Source organism: Alexandromys fortis, unplaced genomic scaffold (assembly GCF_014885135.2).
Source record: "Alexandromys fortis isolate MF-2015 unplaced genomic scaffold, M_Fortis_MF-2015_v1.1 scaffold_171, whole genome shotgun sequence".
Classification (NCBI taxonomy): domain Eukaryota; kingdom Metazoa; phylum Chordata; class Mammalia; order Rodentia; family Cricetidae; genus Alexandromys; species Alexandromys fortis.
In genome coordinates, this window is record NW_026068066.1 from 3376280 (window position 1) to 3395088 (window position 18809).

Below are 18809 nucleotides of genomic sequence, written 5' to 3' on the forward strand. Positions count from 1 at the left end.
AGTGGGTCTGTATCTAAGGAGTCGCAGCGCCTGACTGCACGCGGTGCGTCGCCGTCACTCGGGTCCTAGGAGAAGTTAGCAGAGCCCTGGAGGCCCGGAGCATCCGCGGTCACTATGGCAACCCCAGACGCCTCGCGTTCCAGAGCAGCCGGTGGCGGAGTTGAGAGGCCTGGTGGGCCTGGGCCCGAGAGACCCCAGTGGCATGAGGCGGCAGGAGGCGCTGGTGGGGACGGCAGGGACGGCAGCGGAGGCGGGCCGCGACGGGGAGCAGCCTAGGCCCCCAGGGCTGGGTCGTACTGGCGGCCCCCAAGAGCCCCGCCAACCATGTAAGTTCAGCTCCAGTTTTAGGCTGTGGCCGTGGGGCCCTGGGGCTGTGGGGCTGTGGGGATCAGTGGCAAGGCTGAGGACCCCAGGGAGGAACTGGATGGAGACCTGAAGATTTCTAGGGAAGGGGCGGAGAGCCGCTATTTGGCAAAGACAGAGATAAAGAAACTGGCAGAAAGCACCCCTGATCTCTTCAGGCCAAGGGTATAGAAGGAAGTCTTTTCCCCTTCACCACGGACTCCTGAACCCAAGCACTGGATATCACCTTCACCTGAGATGGTTCATGAAGGCATTGATTTTTAAAGGGACCGAGAGCGCCCTAACACAGCTGTCAGGAAGATGGGTGAAAACAGGGCCAAGGAGGAATGCCAGCAGCTTCCCAGGTGCTGCTCAGAGCTTCTTTGATTGCCTCTCTGGTGAGGGAGCCTCCACCAGATGCTCTAGCTAATCCCCAGAGGCAATCAAGGAGGGGGGTGTCATTCCCCAGGTTCCATCCAAGTTTTATTGCTGATCTGGAAGTTTTTCTGCAGGACAGGCTAGACTGGCTGAACTACTGGCTGACTGGCTGGCCAGTGAGCTCCAGGGATCAATATGCATGCCGCCACACCAGGCTTTTCTTAACATAAAACATAAACAGTTATTCTCACCCACAGGTAACTGTGAGAAAAAGAAACACAAGTAAGATGCTTAGGTTAAAAAAAAAAAATCAGTATCAACTGTTGTTAGAAGTCAACAAGCCTGCCAAACCTTACTCCAAAACAAAGCCCAGAGCTACAGAGGTCTCTGCAGCCCTTCCCCCCTGCCCGGCTGTCCTGCACATGACAGCTTGTTAACCAAATCAGTGGAGCAGCTCAGGCACAGTGAGTGGACTTCTCTGCCTTATTCTTCTTTTCTCTGTCTCCTGTCCCTCTCCCTCCCACCTGCCCTTTCTCCTTCCACAGTTTGCTCTGTGGATTCCCTGACTGCCACACCGCAGTCTGCCAAGGGGCAGGCAGTTCTCTCTGTGCTACAGTATGGACTTAGCCTCCTTCCCTGTCAAGCCATTTCCTGTGAAGGTCATGATTATTCAGAGAAAGTCTAAAACAGGATAAAGTAAGGCTGCTTTCTACTCCCATGAACCCCAACTTTTAGGAAACAAGAATAAGAACCCAGACGTGTCTGGTTGTACCTTTTCTGAGTCTTCACCATCAGAAGTGGGGCAAGGTTACTACCCAAAGAGCTTGTCACCTTTGGGCCAGTCTGCACTCAGGACAAGTACACTTCTGCTCTCTGTTGGTAAACTGGGAACAAGAGGAGATGCCTGCCATATCTTTGTGAGATTAACATCAAATCTTAAATATCTAAAGACTTGGCTTGAGTTCCTCATGGCTCCTTGAGTTGTGACAGGAAGCCCTTGTTCTCTGGTGGTTGAAAGGCTGTGTGGACAGACAGGTATGCAGCAGCTCTTCTACCTCAGCACACCTCTGCTGCCCATCCCTTACGCCAAACTCGGCTCTAATAATCCAACGGGTGGAACAGAAGGACTTCTGCCTTTATGTATTGATGGCTGCCTTTACGAGACAGATATTAAGCCACCATTAAACAGTAATTGTATGCAAATATGCAAATGAAACAAATGAGGAGAGAAAGGCTACTAGGCAAAAAAGAAAGAAAGAAAGAAAGAAAGAAAGAAAGAAAGAAAGAAAGAGAAAGAGAGAGAGAAAGGAAGAAAGAAAGAGACAGTCCTAGGCTGCAGAGCAGGGACTGCTTCTCCAGGAACTGAATGCAGTAAAGCAAGAGGGGCAGTTACTTCAGCAAAAACTCAGAAGAGAGACTGGTCAGGGAGAGGGGACATGCAAAGGTGGGGTCAGGTGGCAATGGGGCACTGAGCACAGAGAAGCCAACAGTGAAGTCAGTCTGAAGACACATCCCAGGTGCTTTTAGGGTTCTGTTCTCTGGAGAGAGCAGAAAGAATGCTGCAAGGCACCGGGGACAAAGACCAGTCCTGGGCTGGGGCAGCAGTGAGAGATGGGGCTAGCCTTAGAGGCCACAGAAAATCCTGGACCTTAATCTGTGGTTAATGTCTATGGATCTAATCTCTTGTTTATTTTCAGATTAATTTTATTATTTGTTAGTGTGTGTACATGTGTGTGTGTGTGCGTGTATGTGTGTGAGAGAGACCACAGTGTCCAGAAAAGGGCATTGGGTCCTCAGGAGCTAAAGTTCCAGGCTGCTGTAAGCCTCCCTGTTGGTGTCAGAAGCAGAATTCCAGTTTTCTGCAGGAGCATCAAGCACTTGGTTGATGAGTCATCAGTTGTAATCTTAGGGAAGGAAAGCTAGGGATGCCACGGAGGTGAGACTGGGGAGGGTGGCCTAAACACTTGCTGTGCAAGCATGGGAAGACTGAAATCTGAGTGTCCTCTCACCTCCACATACATGCTGGAGCATATTGATGTTATACACACACACTCACGCATGCATGTGTGCACACACACACGCATGTATGCATGTGCATGCACACAAACACACACATGCACACACACACACATCTGTACTGTTCTTGTTTTTTTTTTTTTTTTTTTTTTTTTTTTTTTTTTTTTTTTTTTTTGGTTTTTCTAGATAGGGTTTCTCTGTGGTTTTGGAGCCTGTCCTGGAACTAGCTCTTGTAGACCAGGCTGGTCTCGAACTCACAGAGATCTGCCTGCCTCTGCCTCCCAAGTGCTGGAATTAAAGGCATGCGCCACCACCGCCCGGCTCACACATCTGTACTGTAAGATCCAGACACAGATCTGTCTTACCCTTTGCTTTGTCCTCGTCTGATGGAGGAGGGTCATCTGTCTATGTGTTACTTTCATTGGTTAATAAAGAAACTGCCTTGGCTTTTTGATAGGACAGGATTTAGATAGGTGGAGTAGACAGAATAGAATGCTGGGAGGAAGAAGGCAATGAGGCAGTCGCCATGATTCTCCAATCTGAGATGGACGTAGGCTAGAATCTTTCCCGGTAAGCTACCACCTCATGGTGCTACTCAGATTATTAGAAATGGGTTAAGCAAGATATGAGAATTAGCCATTAAGAGGCTGGAACTAATGTGCCAGGCAGTGTTTAAATGAATACAATTTGTGTGTTGTTATTTCGGGTGTAAAGCTAGCCGTGTGAGAGCCAGGACAAAAAGCAGGCCTGCTCGCCTCATCACTACACTCATCCCCAAAGGAAATGTCAGGAACAGAGTAGGTCTTTAACCAGCAGTCACATGGTGGTGCATGCCTGTAATTGCAACACCAGGAGGCTGAGGCAAGATGGTCTCAGGTTCTACAGCAGGCTGGGAAACACAGGAGGACTTTGTCCCAAAACAAAGCCAACATCCAGCCCCAGACCCTTTCCTTATTGATAATTGAAAGTTCACAGAGGTCATGAGGATGTTTTATATATTTCCTCATTATACCTAAGAGAGAGCCCTGAAGCTTATTCCACATCCTCAGGAATTACATGGAAGTATGAAGTCCTCCAAAGCAGAAGTTGTGACAAAAGAGATCATCTCAAGAAAAAGTCTGCAGGGCAAGCTGTCTGCTGTCTCTAAGGGATGACAGGCCAGTTTTCAGAAAGTTATTCATATAGGAACAAGTGCTGGAAGGCTGGGCAGGGTTGGTGATAAGTCAATTGTGAATACCTTTCCAGGGAAGACATTTTTATACTGCGAGCCCCATAAGAGAATCAAGGAGGTTTTGGAAGAAGAACTTTCCATCAAGAGGGATGAGTGCCACGTGAAAAGCCCACCTGCAGGTAATCTTAGCCACAAGGAAGTACGTTTGATAAATGACTCTGAGTTTGTTTATTTGATGGCAGGGTGGTTAATTTATTTGTGATGAAATGCTAACTTACATCCAGAGAAGAATGTTCCTGGGAAATCATAAAACTTTATTTTGCCTTTGTCCAAATATAGCACTGTGTAGTGGAAAGTGTATTAGATCTTCAATACATGTTTTGTTGTCCATACTTGTGAATGGCGTTCTTTCTCATTAATAGTAAGTAAGTAGAACGTTTGCACAAGCCTGGGACACACAGTAACACTTCAGATCACCAACACTGATCTGCAGGAGGAACAGGGGTTCCCAAATGTTACATTGTTTCGCTTACCCAGGAGCGTGTTAAAGCAGCTTCCTGGCGGGGAAGCCTTGAGTTCCCAGGTGATTGGCATTACTCCTCAGAGACCCTCCCTGCCAACACTGTTCCGGCACTGTGAGCCACTGAACTAGGTCAGATCTCCCAGGGATTTCATTTTAGAAAAACACAGTTCATGAGTGACGCAACTGGTCACTGATAAGCTCTCGGGATAGTTCATGTGATGCCCACACTTCCTCACAGACATCATTCTCAGAAGACTGGCACCGTGTGTCTATGATTCCTTTTCAGCCAGGATCACTGAGAAACTGTTTCCAGCCTTTCAAATAACCAGGCTTTCATTCCAATGTTAATGGGGCCCTGAATTTGCTAGAGAAAATACGTAAGTCAGCAAGGTGGGGTAAAGCACCTGCTGTGAAAGAAAGCCTATTGACCTTGGAAGTTCAGTCCCTGGAACTCACAATCCCTAAAGTTCCTGCATGGTCCTGGTGTACAATACCCTGAGAAAAGTGACGTCAGCAGAGGAGGCTTACATAACTTTCAGTTCTGAGTCAGTTCACAGTGAGGACATTAAGACAGGAACTTGAAGCAGCTAGACAGATCCACAGTCAAGAGCAGAGAGAGAAAGCGCATGCATGTTAACCTGATTTTAACAATCCCTCATTGAGACTCTTCTAGGCGATTCTAGGTTGTGTAGAGTTGACAATTAGAGCTAATCATTACACCATATAAAGGTGGAGAGAGAACCAATTCCTCAAAGCTGTCCTGTGCTCCGCATGCTGCAGACATACACCCACCATGCACACATACCATACCAATAAAAAGTAAAATAAATGAAAGAATCATGAACCTCGGACTCCAGGGTTCAGAGACCTGGATGTCTTCTGGGTGGACTGTTCTGGGAGGTGGGGCCCAGTCCCTTTAGGAGTTTCTAAGAAGAGATGCTGGCAACCTCAAGGCGTATCATCCAGACTCCAGCCCATTTAAGTTTCTAAGTAGCCGTAGTGTTTACTTTGGGACTGACTGTATCACCAATGACACAGCGCATCTTCAAGAAAAGCTTGGCGTCTACTCTCCACGCTGTGAATAGATGTAGAACAGCCTGCCCAGCCTATGTGCACTATGTTCTTGGTGATTAAGCAACTTTTTCCTGAGTTATTATAATAGTTTGGATTCAGCTTCATAGGTTTTTAAGGACCACATAGAAGCTAAATAACATATTTGCCATTCTCTGATGAGGAACAAGTGTTGTATCTTTCTTACTGAGTGCATTTGACTGTGAGACGGCCTAAAAGAAAAGGAAATAAATATTCATTTTTCTCAGTATTTTCAAATATTCACTTAGCATTCTGCTGTCTGGGTTGCATTTTTATAGCACCCAACAGAGGGCACCCAAAGGGATTATTTTACCTAGAGAAATTTCTGAATGTTTTAAAGGGTGTCCAGGATAGGGAACTAGCACCCAGAGAGAATGACAAACTCTTCCTGCCTGGCAGCAGTGTGGGCAGCCCCTAATTAGCCACTGGGCCTTCTAGCAGGGAGTGCAGGGTCACTGGTCTTTAAATTCCCGACAACAGCCATAGCTACTCCTTTCCAAAGACACACATCGTCACAGCAGCCCAGATTCTGCATCCAGCTTCCATATGCAGTAGCTCTCTGTGGACACTAAGAGTGAGTGCACATGGCGGGTTGCCTCAAGCCGGCACTCATCCTTTGGTCCTCCTCCTCCCTGTTGTCAGTACACTGTGGTCCCCGAGAGTTTGGAAACATTTCCAGATAGCAGATAACTTCTGACGGCCAAGGCCTGTGGCTCCTCACGATGTAGCCATTTAGTGGTGTGTGGCACATGTGTCTCCTTTTTTCCTCTGAAAGCTCCAAGATGGCCTTGAGGACAACAAGCCCCACTCCCCTGGCTCTGCTTCTTTCTCTTTGGCCACCTTTTCTCCCTAACTTCCTGCCTCCAACTGGCCTCCAAAATATGAATAACTCACCCACCCACACTCCTTTTTTTCAAGGTAGGTTCTCTTTATGTAATTCTGGCTGTCCTGGAACTCTCTGTGTAGCCCAGGCCTGGCCTCAAGCTCACTGAGATCCTCCTGCCGCTGCCTCTTGTGTGAGCCACTTCTCTCATCGTTCCGGTCTTTTTCTCCGTCTATTACATATGACCCTACAATGATAACCACCCCAAAACGTGCCATTTCCAGCTTTTCTCTTTCCCTTCTCATACCTTGGCCTGCTTGACTTTGCAAATGGCTGCCTGGTTGCCCTGGTGGGATAGTGGTGGACGTGACTGTCTTCCAGGTCTGACTGACCTCCCTGAGTTAACACGCCCTGAAGAGGGCTCTCATTTTGTACGCAGACATCTTATTAACCCACGCTTCAGGGGCTTCCCACATCAAGAAATATCTCACAGTCCACCTACCTGATTAGGGCAGCATTTAGAAGCCAGGTCCTCAAGCCCCATTCCAGACGGCCGGCTGAATCTGCTCACTCTGGTGTGAAAGAACCCCAAGTTTCCCCATCTGTGCCCGTCACGCCTCCATCTTCCTCCTCCCCATCTCGAGCTCAGCAACAGCATTTGTAGCTACCTCCACTGTGGTCTCCTCAGTCTGTTCTCCAAGAAGAAGCATGTCACCTACGCACTCAAACCTCTCCTGTGTCTTTTTACTGTTTAAAATTAAATTCTATCAATAGGGAGGTAGAGGCAGGAGGATCAGCAGGTGAAGGGCATCTTTGGCTATATCACAAGTTCAAGGCCAACCTGGACTACAGAATACCCATCTCAAAAAGCTGAAACAAGCAAACACTGAAGTAAATCACATTCTCCTGCTCACGGGGTCCTGAGAGATTTTTAGGAGGTCTAGATTTATGCAATGAGTGGCAGACTCGGACTCCAAATTCGAGTCTGACTCCAAACCCATTTTCTTTCTACTCAGGATGGTGTCTCTGGTGACACACAGTCAAGCCCAGCAGGGAGTGGGCCATTCTCACTGACTGAGAGTTCTCCCTGGAACACCTTGTTGTTGTTGTTGTTCCTTAAGAACTCTTGCTCCCCACTTTGCCCAACCTTTGAGTTATACAGGATGATGCCTACCATCTTCGAATCTTGTCCCATTAGCATTAGCTCTCTCTGAGTTCCTCCACCGACATCTTACTAGAACACACCTGACCTTCGTGTCTCTAGGACACACCTGACCTTCATGTCTCTAGGCTCACTGTATGCTGAGTGTCTCTTAAACATTCAGGATTAGCCAAGTCTAGAACAAAACTCTTCCCCTTAACCCCACCCCACCTGACCATTTTACTCCTCCCCCTGCATCAGCATTCACCAAATGACAGGGCCGCTCCAAAATCTCCTCTCTCTGCAGGCAGCCAGAACTTATATCTAACAAGGCTTAGTTTGGATTAAGATCTCAAATCATTGAACATATGCCAAGTTTACCCTTCAAATATTCTATTTTTTTCTGTAGCATATACTTTATCAGTACCAGTTGTCAACATTAAAAAAGCCAGGCCCATGCCTGTAATCCAAATACTTTATTTTATTGATATTTATTGAGCTCTGTATTTTTTCTCTGCTCCCCTCCCTGCCTCCCCCCCCCCCCCCGCTTCAATCCTCCCCCAAGGTCCCCATGCTCCCAATTTACTCAGGAGATCTTGTCTTCTCTACTTTCTATTTCCCATGTAGATTAGATCTATGTGAGTCTCTCTCAGTGTCCGCATTGTTGTCTAAGTTCTCTGGGATTGTGGTGTGTAGGCTGGCTTTTTTTTTTTTTTTTTTTTTTTGCTTCATGTTTAAAAACCACCTATGAGTGAGTACATGTGGTGATAATTGTCTTTCTGTGTCTGGGTTACCTAACTCAAAATAATGTTTTCTAGCTCCATCCATTTTCCTGCAAAATTCAAGCTGTCATTATTTTTTTCTGCTGTGTAATACTCCATTGTGTAAATGTACCACATTTTTCTTATCCATTCTTCGATCAAGGGGCATTTAGGTTGTTTCCAGATTCTGGCTATGACAAACAAAGCTGCTATGAACATAGTTAAGCACATGTTCTTGTGGCACGATTGAGCATCCTTTGGATATATATACCCAAAAGTGGTATTACTGGGTCTTGAGGAAGGTTGTTTCCTAATTTTCTGAGAAATCGCCACACTGACATCCAAAGGCGTTGTACCAGCTTGCATTCCCACCAGCAATGCAGACGTGTTCTCTTTTCCCCACAACCTCTCCAGCATAAGTTGTCATCAGTGTTTTTGATCTTGGCCATTCTTACAGGTATAAGATGGAATCTCAGAGTTGTTTTGATTTGCATTTCTCTGATGACTAAGGATGTTGAACATTTCCTTAAGTGTCTTTCAGCCATTTTAGATTCCTCTGTTGAGAGTTCTCTGTTTAGGTCTGTACTCCATTTTTTTTTATTGGATTATGTGATCTTTTGTTGTCCAATTTCTTGAGTTCTTTGTATATTTTGGAGATTAGACCTCTGTCTGATGTGGAGTTAATAAAGATCTTTTCCCATTTTGTGGGCTGTTGTTTTGTCTTGTTGACCGTGTCCTTTGCTTTACAGAAGCTTTTCAGTTTCAGGAGGTCCCATTTATTTGTTTCTCTCAGTGTCTGTGTTACTGGGGTTATATTTAGGAAGTGGTTCCCTGTGCCAATGCGTTCAAGTGTACTTCCCACTTTCTCTTCTATGAGGTTCAGTGTGGCTGGCTTTATGTTGAGGTCTTTGATCCATTTGGACTTGAGTTTTGTGCATGGTGATAGATATGGGTCTATTTTCATTTTTCTACATGTTGATATCCAGTTACGCCAGCACCACTTGTTAAATATGCTTTCTTTTTTCCATTTGAATTTTTTTTTTTTGCTTCTTTATCAAAGGTAAGGTGTTTGAAGATGTATGGATTGATATCCAGGTCTTTTATTCAGTTCCATTGGTCCTCCTGTCCATTCTTATGCCAATACCAGGCTGTTTTCAGTACTGTAGCTCTGTAGTAGTTTGAAGTTAGGGATTGTGATGCCTCCAGAAGTTCTTTTATTGCACAGGATTTTTTGGGCTATTCTGGGTTTTTTGCTTTTCCAAATAAAGTTGAGTACCATTCTTTTGAGGTCTTTGAAGAATTTTGCTGGGATTTTGATGGGCATTGTGTTGAATCTGTAGATTGCTTTTGGTAAGATTGCCATTTTTACTATGTTAATTCTGCCTACCCAAGAGCATGGAAGGTCTTTCCACTTTCTGGTGTCTTTTTCAATTTCTTTCTTCAAAGATTTAAAGTTCTTGTCATACAAGTCTTCCACTTGTTTGGTTAGAGTTACTGTGAGACATTTATGCTATTTGTGGCTATTGTGAAGGGTGTTGATTCTCTGATTTCTTCCCCAGCCCTTTTATCATCTGTGTACAGAAGGGATACTGATTTTTTTGAGTTAATCTTGTATTCTGCTACATTGCTGAAAGTGTTTATGAGTTGTAGAAGTTCCTTGGTAGAACTTTTGGGATCACTTATGTAAACTATCATATCATCAGCAAATAGTGAGAGTTTGATTTTTTTTCTTTTCCGATTTGTATCCAAACAGAAAAGAATATACCTCTTCTCAGCACCTCATGGAACCTTCTCAAAAATTGACTACATACTCGGTAACAAAACAAGCCTCAACAAATATAAAAAAATTGGAATAACCCAATGTACCTTATCAGATCACTATGCTTTAAAACTAGAAGTCAACAGCAATACTAATTCCAGAAAACCCACAAACACATGGAAATTAAACAATGCTCACCTGAATCATCAATGAGTCAAGAAAGAAATAAAGGGGGAGATTAAAGACTTCCTAAAATTCAATGAAATGACCACACAACAGTGTCCCATAATTTTGGGTAGTATTGTTCCATGAGGTGCTGAGAAGAGGTATATTCTTTTCTGTTTGGATGGAATATTCTATAGGTGTCTGTTAAGTCCATTTGATTCATAACATCTGTTAGTGCCCTTATTTCACTGTTGATTTTTTGTCTGATTGACCTGCCCAGTGGTGAGAGGGAAGTGTTGAAGATTCCCACTACTAGTGTGTGGGGTTTAATATATGATTTAAGTTTTAGAAGTATTTCTTTGACATATGAGGGCGCTCTTGTATTTGGAGCCTAGATGTTCAGTATTGAAATTTCCTCTTGATGGATTTTTCCTGTGACTAATATGAAATGTCCTTCTTTGTCTCTTTTGACTGATTTTAGCTTGAAGTCTATTTTGTTAGATATTAGCATGGCCACATCCACTTGTATCTTAGGTCCAGTTGATTGGTATTTTTTTCCCAACTTTTTACTCTGAGACGATGTCTGTCTTTGAGGTTGAGATGCATTTCTTATATGCAGAGGAATGATGGACTCTGTTTTTGTATCCAATCTGTTAGCCTGTGCCTTTTTATAGGTGAGTTGAGTCCATTTATATTAAGGGATATTGGTTGCTATGTCCTGCTAATTTAGTTTTCATCATTGGTGATGTTAATTTGTGCATTTTTTTTCTTCTTCAGGATTTGCTGTAATGAGATCATCAATTGTGTGTGTTTTTGTTGGTGTAGCCATCTTCCTTGGGTTGGAGTTTACCTTCTAGTATTTTGTGTAGGGCTGGGTTTGTGACTAGGTATTGGTGAAATCTAGATTTGTCATGGAGTATCTTTTTTGTCCTTCTTTGGTAATTGACAGTTTTGCTGGGTATAGTCGTCTGGTCTGGCATCTGTGGTCTCTTAATATCTGTATAATGCTTGACCATGACCCTCTGGCTTTTATTGTCTCCAATGAGAAGTCAGGTGTAATTCTGATGGGTATACCTTTATATGTTACTTGGCCTTTTTCCTTTGCAGCTCTTAATATTCTTTCTTTACTCTGTTATTTGGTGTTCTGTAAGCTTCTTGCGTCTTCACAGGCATATCTTTCTTTAGGTAGGGAAAGTTTTCTTCTATGATTTTGTTAAATATATTTTCTGTGCCTTTGAGTTGAACTTCTCCTTCTTCTATACCTATTTTTCTAAGATTTGGCCTTTTTATGGTGTCCCATATTTCATTAATATTTTGGGTTAAGCTTTTATTAGATTTGTTTTCTTTAACTGATGAGTTCATTTCCTTTATTGTATCTTCAGCGCTTGAGATTCTCTCTTCTATTTCTTGTACTCTGTTGTTCATGCTTACATTTGTGGTTCCTGATCTTTTTCTCATGATTTCTGTTTCTAAATTCCTTCAGCTTGTGTTTTTTTTTATTTTTTCCTATCTCAGTTTTCAAGTCCTGAATAGTTTCTTTTATATGTTTGAGTTCTTTTTCCTGGTTTTCTTTAAGTGATTTGCTGATATCTTCCAATTTTTTGTTTGTTTTTTTCTTCCATTTCTTTAAGGGAATTTCTCATTTCATCTTTAAGAATTTCAAACATTCTCTTGAGATTATTTTTTAGATCACTTTCTTCTGGTTCATCCATATTTGGTTGTTCAGGTCTTGCTTTTGTAGGGTCTTTAGGTTTTACCGGTATTGTGTTGCTCTTTGTGGTGTAGCATGTGATTTTACCTTTTCTACTCATCTTTTCCTCTAATAGGTGTGGGTGGGGCTGTCTGAGATTCTGTGGAATAATCTTCTAGGTGTCAGTGAATCCAAAGCTCAGATGGTTGTTCCTCGTGGAACAGTTCTAGTTACCCCATTGGTTATTCCTGTTCCTGGAGGTAGCTCAGTGCTCCTGTGCTTTGGTCTGCTCCCTTGGAGTTTGCTGTCTCAGGCCTACTTTGGCCTAGGCTGCTGGCTTTGATCTGTTTCTGTAAATCTTGGTCTGGATCTCCTCCTGAAGAAGTCCCTGGCTTGGAGTTGGACCTGTTGTGGTGGAGATCACTGACTTTGGATATGGTCACTGGCTCAGTCCTGATCTGTCAATGTCCTGGGACTGGGTCTGCTCCTGGTGGAGCTTGTTCTAATCCAAATACTTGAGTGGAAGCCATGCTAATCAAGGAGTTCAAAGTCATCCTTGGCTACACATAGGGTTTGAGGCCAGCTTGTGTTATATTAGACACAATATATATTTTATTGTCTTAAGTAACCAGAAAAGGTGGGCTGGAGAGATGGCTCAGCTGATAAGAGCATTGACTTGTTTTCCTGACCACCAGGATTCAATTCTCGATACCCACATGGCAGCTCACAGCTGTCTGTTACTCCTGTTCCAGGGAATCTGGACCCTGTAGGCAAAATACCAATACATATGAAGTAAAAATAAATACTTTTTAAAAAACAGAAGAAAAAGAACTAAAAAGGGGGCTGGGGATACAACTCAGTCATAGAGAACTTGCCTAAAATACACAAGGTCCTGCCTGGGTTTGATCCTCTGCCCCCCAAAGTCCTGTCAGATCTGTGTATCTACAATGTATACAATGTAACCCCTTGGGTTATTACCTACCAACTGGCAGGCCAAGGGCCTAGAAGTCACTAAGTAGAAATTACAGTCACTTGAAGTTTTGCTTTCCCTGGTCTAAGCTCTGAACATGTTACACAGGGAAGTATGGCTCCACTGCCTTCCAGGCCCTCCCACTCCTCACTCAGTCCACACAGCCAAGAGGATCAAAAACAAAATCAACCCGGGGAGATTGGCTAGATTCTCTAGGGGTTATGGAAAGCATGTGTGGTCTTATAATGTTTAAATTTAGAATAAAAATGCACAGAAAAAGGTCTCTGAATTGGAATGATCAAGGACCCAAGGAAAGAAAAGATCTCTAGGAGGTTCTAGGACAGGATTTGGGTCTCTAGTGCCTGCTGCTCTTTTCCCTTCCTATCTGATATGCCAACTCTGAGGCCTTCCTGGCTCCGCCCCTGCCTTGTCATCCTGCTACCTTCTTAAAGGTGCCTGCATGCCTGGAACACAAAGAGGTCACTTCCCCCAAGAGGGGAGCTGCCTCTCAGGCCTTCAGTGCCTTGTTCTTCTCGAGTATTTCAGCTCTGGTAACCTCTTCACCCAAGTGTCTCATCAAATAGACACAGTGTTGTCGATAGCTTCTCTCTCAGCCCTCATCATTGAAAGCAGTGATCACTTATGCACAACTGTATTTCACTTTGAGGTTTTAACTACTTCACATCTGTGTGTATATTCTGAGTGTTTTCTGTTCAGCTGTAACCTTCAGCACTCCTCTAGGTGGATCAGGAAGACCAGAGCAAAAGCTGGCTGGTGAACACTTTGACATCCAGTTCGCTGTGGCTGTCTGCAGAAGCCTGGCTCTAGAGTCTACACTGATTTCTGCCTGCTAGGGCTTTGCCGATGCATAGGGCAAATCTCCAGCTGTTTTATTGATCTCTCTACAGGCTGTCTTCACCTGCATTTGGGAGCAGCAGCTGGAAGGGCAGCTCTCCCTAGACAGGACAGAAGAGGAAACTGGAGAAGAGAAGGGAGGAGAGATTTAGGTTAGATGCGAAGAACTGTTTTAGTTTTGTAAGATCTCAACAGGAGGCGATTGTGATGTCTTCCTTTAAGGACCTAGAGAAAGGATGACATCTTGATTGGCGGCTTCAGCTACACACACACACACACACACACACACACACACACACACACCCTACCAACTGTAGCACTCAGCTTGGCAAGCCCTCCCGCGGCAGCCCTGGAGTCTGAGGTCTGAGTTCACCCTCAGACAGCAAAGTCACTGTCCTTGTGAAGACTATAGCCACTGTTAATTGAACACAAAGCACTCTGCGTCTGTTTCATCCACATCCGAGAGGAGCCTTCCAAGGTGGGATTATTAGGCCCACTACAGATCTAAGGAACTAGACACAGTGGGTTAAAACAATTTGCCCAGGGCTTACGGCTGGTGATGGGCGAGCTGGGCCTGAAGCCCCACTCTGTTCTGAGCCCAGAGATTGCGCTCCTTCCTAGGCATTACTTAGAGCAGAATCTTTTATGGAGGGACCAAGTGTCACGAGAGTGTCAGTGAGACTGCTCTGGGTGGGAAGCCCTGGGTCTGTGAAGAGTATTCAGCAATACAATTTACATGCTCAAAATCAGACCAAGAAGTCATAGTGGCTCACCTGAGCTCACTAACTCAGTCAGCGTGGGTTGTGCCTTCCTCTATAGTTAAATTGTCTTGCTCAGGGTTGCTGTCGCTGTGATAAATTCCATGACCAAAGCAACCTGAGGAGGAAAGGGTTATCTATATAACTCTCAAGTCACACTTCATCAGCAGGGGACGGCAGTGCTGGCTTACTCAGTGTGCTTTCCCATAACCCCCAGCGCCACCTGCTCAAGTTTGGCATCACCCACAGTGAGCTGGGCCCTCCCTCACCTATCACCACTCAAGAAAATTCCCCCACAGGCCAACCTAGTGGTGGCATCTTTTCGGCTGAGATTCCACTTCCCAGATGACAGGCTGTGTCACACTGACATAGAAGTAGCCAGCACAGAGGTTAAGGAAATCCCTAAACAGACAATTTAGGATGGATTCAAGCACAAAGCACTGATAATGCTTTGGCACGTGCTGAAGGCAGACATCCTCCTGCCACCTGCCAGGTGACAGTGCAGACCCCATTTCCCAGGGGCTCAACACTCAAACAGCAGGAGCCAGTGAGTGGCCATGGAATTTTAAGACACACCTGGAACTTTAAGATACACCTGGCTCATGGCTTTTAAGAGATTCTTCAGTCTTGTAAATAATTTTCTTTTTTTTTTCTTTCTTTTTTTGGTTTCTCAAGTGGCTTTCTCTGTGTAGCCCTGGCTGTTCTAGAACTCGCTCTGTAGACCAGCCTGGCCTTGAACTCACAGAGATCTGCCTGCCTCTACCTCCCCAGTGCTGGGATTAAAGGCGTGTGCCACTGCCTGGCTGTGAATGGTTTCCTCATCTGTGGAAATATTTCTTCTTATTGAAGGAATTAAATTAGAATCAGATGTGGAAAACCGAATAATATGCAGAATTTGTTTTTATTTATTCTTGATTTTTTTTGTTTTGCCATATATATTACTGTATTGACTTTTTATGTCTTTGTGGAGACTCGAGCTTAACAGCATATTGTGGTTTAATTCCACGCAGTAATAGATGGATGCATGAAATGTATTAAAGATTAAAAAGATGAGAAAGTCCTAGGGTGGCTTGATTAAGCCAAATATACCTTTATCCGATGAACTGGAAGCATAATCATCAAGGAAAAGATGTTTGAAACGCTTCGTGCTGGGAAGGGAATGCCCCGCTCACTCTCACTGCCTTGTTTTTAACATGTTCACAGTGGCCCTGGATGGGATTTGGAGCATCAAGAGGAACCTGCCTGTGGGAGGCATGATGCCAGGACAGCAGAGCAGAAATAGTTCACTCCCCCAAGCCAAGTACTACTCGAGGCATGGAGGGCTGAGAAGTAAGACCCTGGACCCTGGACTCCCACGGGCACCACAACAAGTGGCCCAGGGCTAAGAACCTCAGCTGAGTCGGCCTCCCCGGCTTGCTTCTGTCAGGTCACACTTTGTCATCCTGGGACTCAAGCAGTCCGGCTAAGCAGCACACCTCTACAGACACCAGAGAGTTCACACCTAGGCTTACACGTCTATTTTCTTTACTTCTTATGCACAAGAGATTCTTGTACACAGCCAGGCCCTCAGGGAGGAATCATGTGCTTTCCTTTCTTCTAAATGTGATGAAGGGAAGGTGAGGGCAAGTCTCCTGTCTGCGTCCCTTCGTGTCTCCTTATTCTTGGCACATGTCAATGTGGTGTGCTCTTCAGAAGACAAGCCGTGCTCATCCTCACTTTCCTAGTGTCGTGTGTCACATATCTGCCACAGAGTATGGAAGAGACAGGGCTCTTGACACGGGAGCAATGCACAGCTAGTGTGGGGACCACGGAGCTGGCACTTGAATTCTGAATATCTGTCTACACTTGGGAGGGGACCCCGGGGGAAAATAGCAGCACATAGAAGCCAAGCATGGTGTCCTTTTCTCCTTTTCTTTTCTTTTCTTTTCTTTTCTTTTCTTTTCTTTTCTTTTCTTTCTTTTAAAAGATATTTTAGAGGGGTGTGTGTGTGTGTTTGCTAAGTGCCCACAGAGGTCAGAGGTACACCTCACATGTGGAGCAGGACAGCAGGCACCCATAACTGTACAGCCCACGTGATCAAAAGTTGAGGATAATAAGCTCCACCTCCCTGGTAAAAAACTTGGTGATAGGAAGGACATGGTAATGCCTACTCTGAGAGCTAGTGGAGTGGAAATCACCAGCCTATGCTCCTCTGACTTCCAAGACTGCGCTGTAACCACTGGCCATCCTTACAGAGATTCTGGTCACTGGACGGCAGGGTGGAACCATCAAATCACACAGTTGTGGTTAGCCAGGCGCAAATGCCAGGGCTGTGGCAAGGCAGTATTAGATTCTGAGAGGTGAGTCCATTACAACCTGCAGAAAAATCAATGCTTTTAAGCAACCTGATTTAACCTATAATCCCCAGAGCTCACTGGACAGCTAGTCCAGTAAAATCAATGGGCTCCAGGTTCAGGGAGAGACCCTGTCTCAAAGAATAAGATGGGGTGATATGGGATTCCCCTCTGTATACTATGAATATGTTCTATTACCACTGGTTATTAAAGAAGCTGTTTTGGCCAGTGGCTTAGTAGAGTAAAGCTAAGCAGGAAATCTGAACAGAGGTATAGAGAGAAAGTAAGAGGAGTCAGGGAGATGCCAGGTAGCTGGTGAGCGGGCGTCAGGGGCTGAACTGTGGTTTCCTGGTTATAAGGACGCATGTGGCTTTCCCATTCTGCTCTGCATGTGAACCACTATGAGAATTCAGTCTACCCAAACTTAGAGTGAAATGGGGTTAGAATTAAACCCATTTGCTCACATGTTCTTTTCCTCACTCTAGGATGAGATGGACACATCCCTCCATGGAGATGGACCTGGAATTCTCCTAATGTCCAAAGACAGAAGAATCTCGAGCTTGTTTCTTAATTTAAGATGTATGCAAAAAAGTTTCTTACTCTGTAATACCAATATATAAATCAGTCCAAAGCCATAAAATACTATTGGGAAAATGTGCTAAGAAAAATATACTTGTTTTTAGATTTCACAGTTGCGATGTATTAGGCGTCTGTTCAGCGTATTCTATTAAATGAATGAAACAAAGGCACAGGTCTTCTTCATTTCAAATTAAACATTATAAAACTGAAACTTTACCTATAGTGTAATGGTTAACCCGGTTCCTGTTTGGTATAGAAGTGATCCGGACACGGGTGACACGGAGCAGAACACACAGTACCTCCTGAGTAGTTAATGAATGACCAATCAAAGAGCTTACGGCTCAGTAGAGGGTATTGTTTCTTTAGAATCTGCTTACTAAATGGTAAGGAGCCAGGCTACCTATTTATTACAGATACATGAATAGATTATATATTCTTATGAGTTTAAAAGGAGAAAAGAAGAAAAACCCTTCCACTCATTTCGTAGAAGCACACACATGGCATGGGAAATTGGAAGATAAATGTGAAGGAGGGCAGGAGAGATGGCACTTGCTGCTCTTACAGACAACCCAACACTCCCACAGTGGCTCATAACTGTAACTCCAGTTCCAGAGAATCTGACATCCTCTTCTGGCCTCTGAGGCCACTACAAGCATGCGATACACAAACATACATGTAAGGCATAACATTTACACACATGAAGTAAAAATAAATCTAAAAAACTAAGAAAAAAATGTAAGCTGGGTGGGGATGACACGTGCCTTTAATCCCATAAAGAGCTGCAAAGGAGGCCTGGGTTGTAGCTCGGGAGGTAGAGTCCTTGTCTTGCATGCCTGAGGCCCTTGTTTTGTGGTACAGTGCTTGAGAGCTGGAGGCAGGAGAGCCAGAAGCTAAAGGTCACCCTTGCCTACATAGTGGGTTTGAGGACAGCATGAGCTACATGAGATTAACCCAAACCACAACAGCACAGACACAAAGGAAAATGTAATTGAGCTGTTAGGTTACGAGCAGCACACTGATATGTCTTATTCCTTTTCTTGTATGCTTATTTCCTTACTTGTCTGATGTCAGTCTGTACAGCAGTGATTCTCAACCTGTGGGTCATGACCCCTTTGGGGATCGAATGACCCTTCCCCAGGAGTCCCACATCAGGTAGCCTGCATGTCAGATACCTATGTTATGATTCACTACAGTAGCAAATTTAGAGTTATGAAGTAGCAACAAAGATAATTTTATGGTTGGAAGTCACCACAACAGGAGGAGCTGCACCAAAGGGCTGCAGTGTTCGGAAGGCTGAGAGTCGCTATGCAGCAGTGCTCAACTTCCAACTTGTGTTGTGAGTAACTGCACAAGAACGCGTATAAGGCTGGATGTGGTTATTGCAGCCTGTAATCTTAGGACTTGGGGGCTAAGGTAGGAGGGCTGCCAAGAACTGCAGGCTTGCTTAGCCTCC

At 44.6% G+C, this 18809-nt stretch overlaps 1 protein-coding gene across 1 annotated transcript; it reads left to right on the plus strand.

Annotated features, from left to right (window-relative positions):
- Positions 1-17498, plus strand: CUNH11orf97 (chromosome unknown C11orf97 homolog). Its single transcript, XM_050120609.1, has 4 exons — positions 1-326; positions 3982-4086; positions 15648-15773; positions 17263-17498. The coding sequence occupies exons 1-4, from the start codon at positions 203-205 to the stop codon at positions 17265-17267; spliced, it is 360 nt and encodes a 119-aa protein (XP_049976566.1). The 5' UTR covers positions 1-202; the 3' UTR covers positions 17268-17498.
- Positions 17499-18809: the final 1311 nt, after the last annotated feature.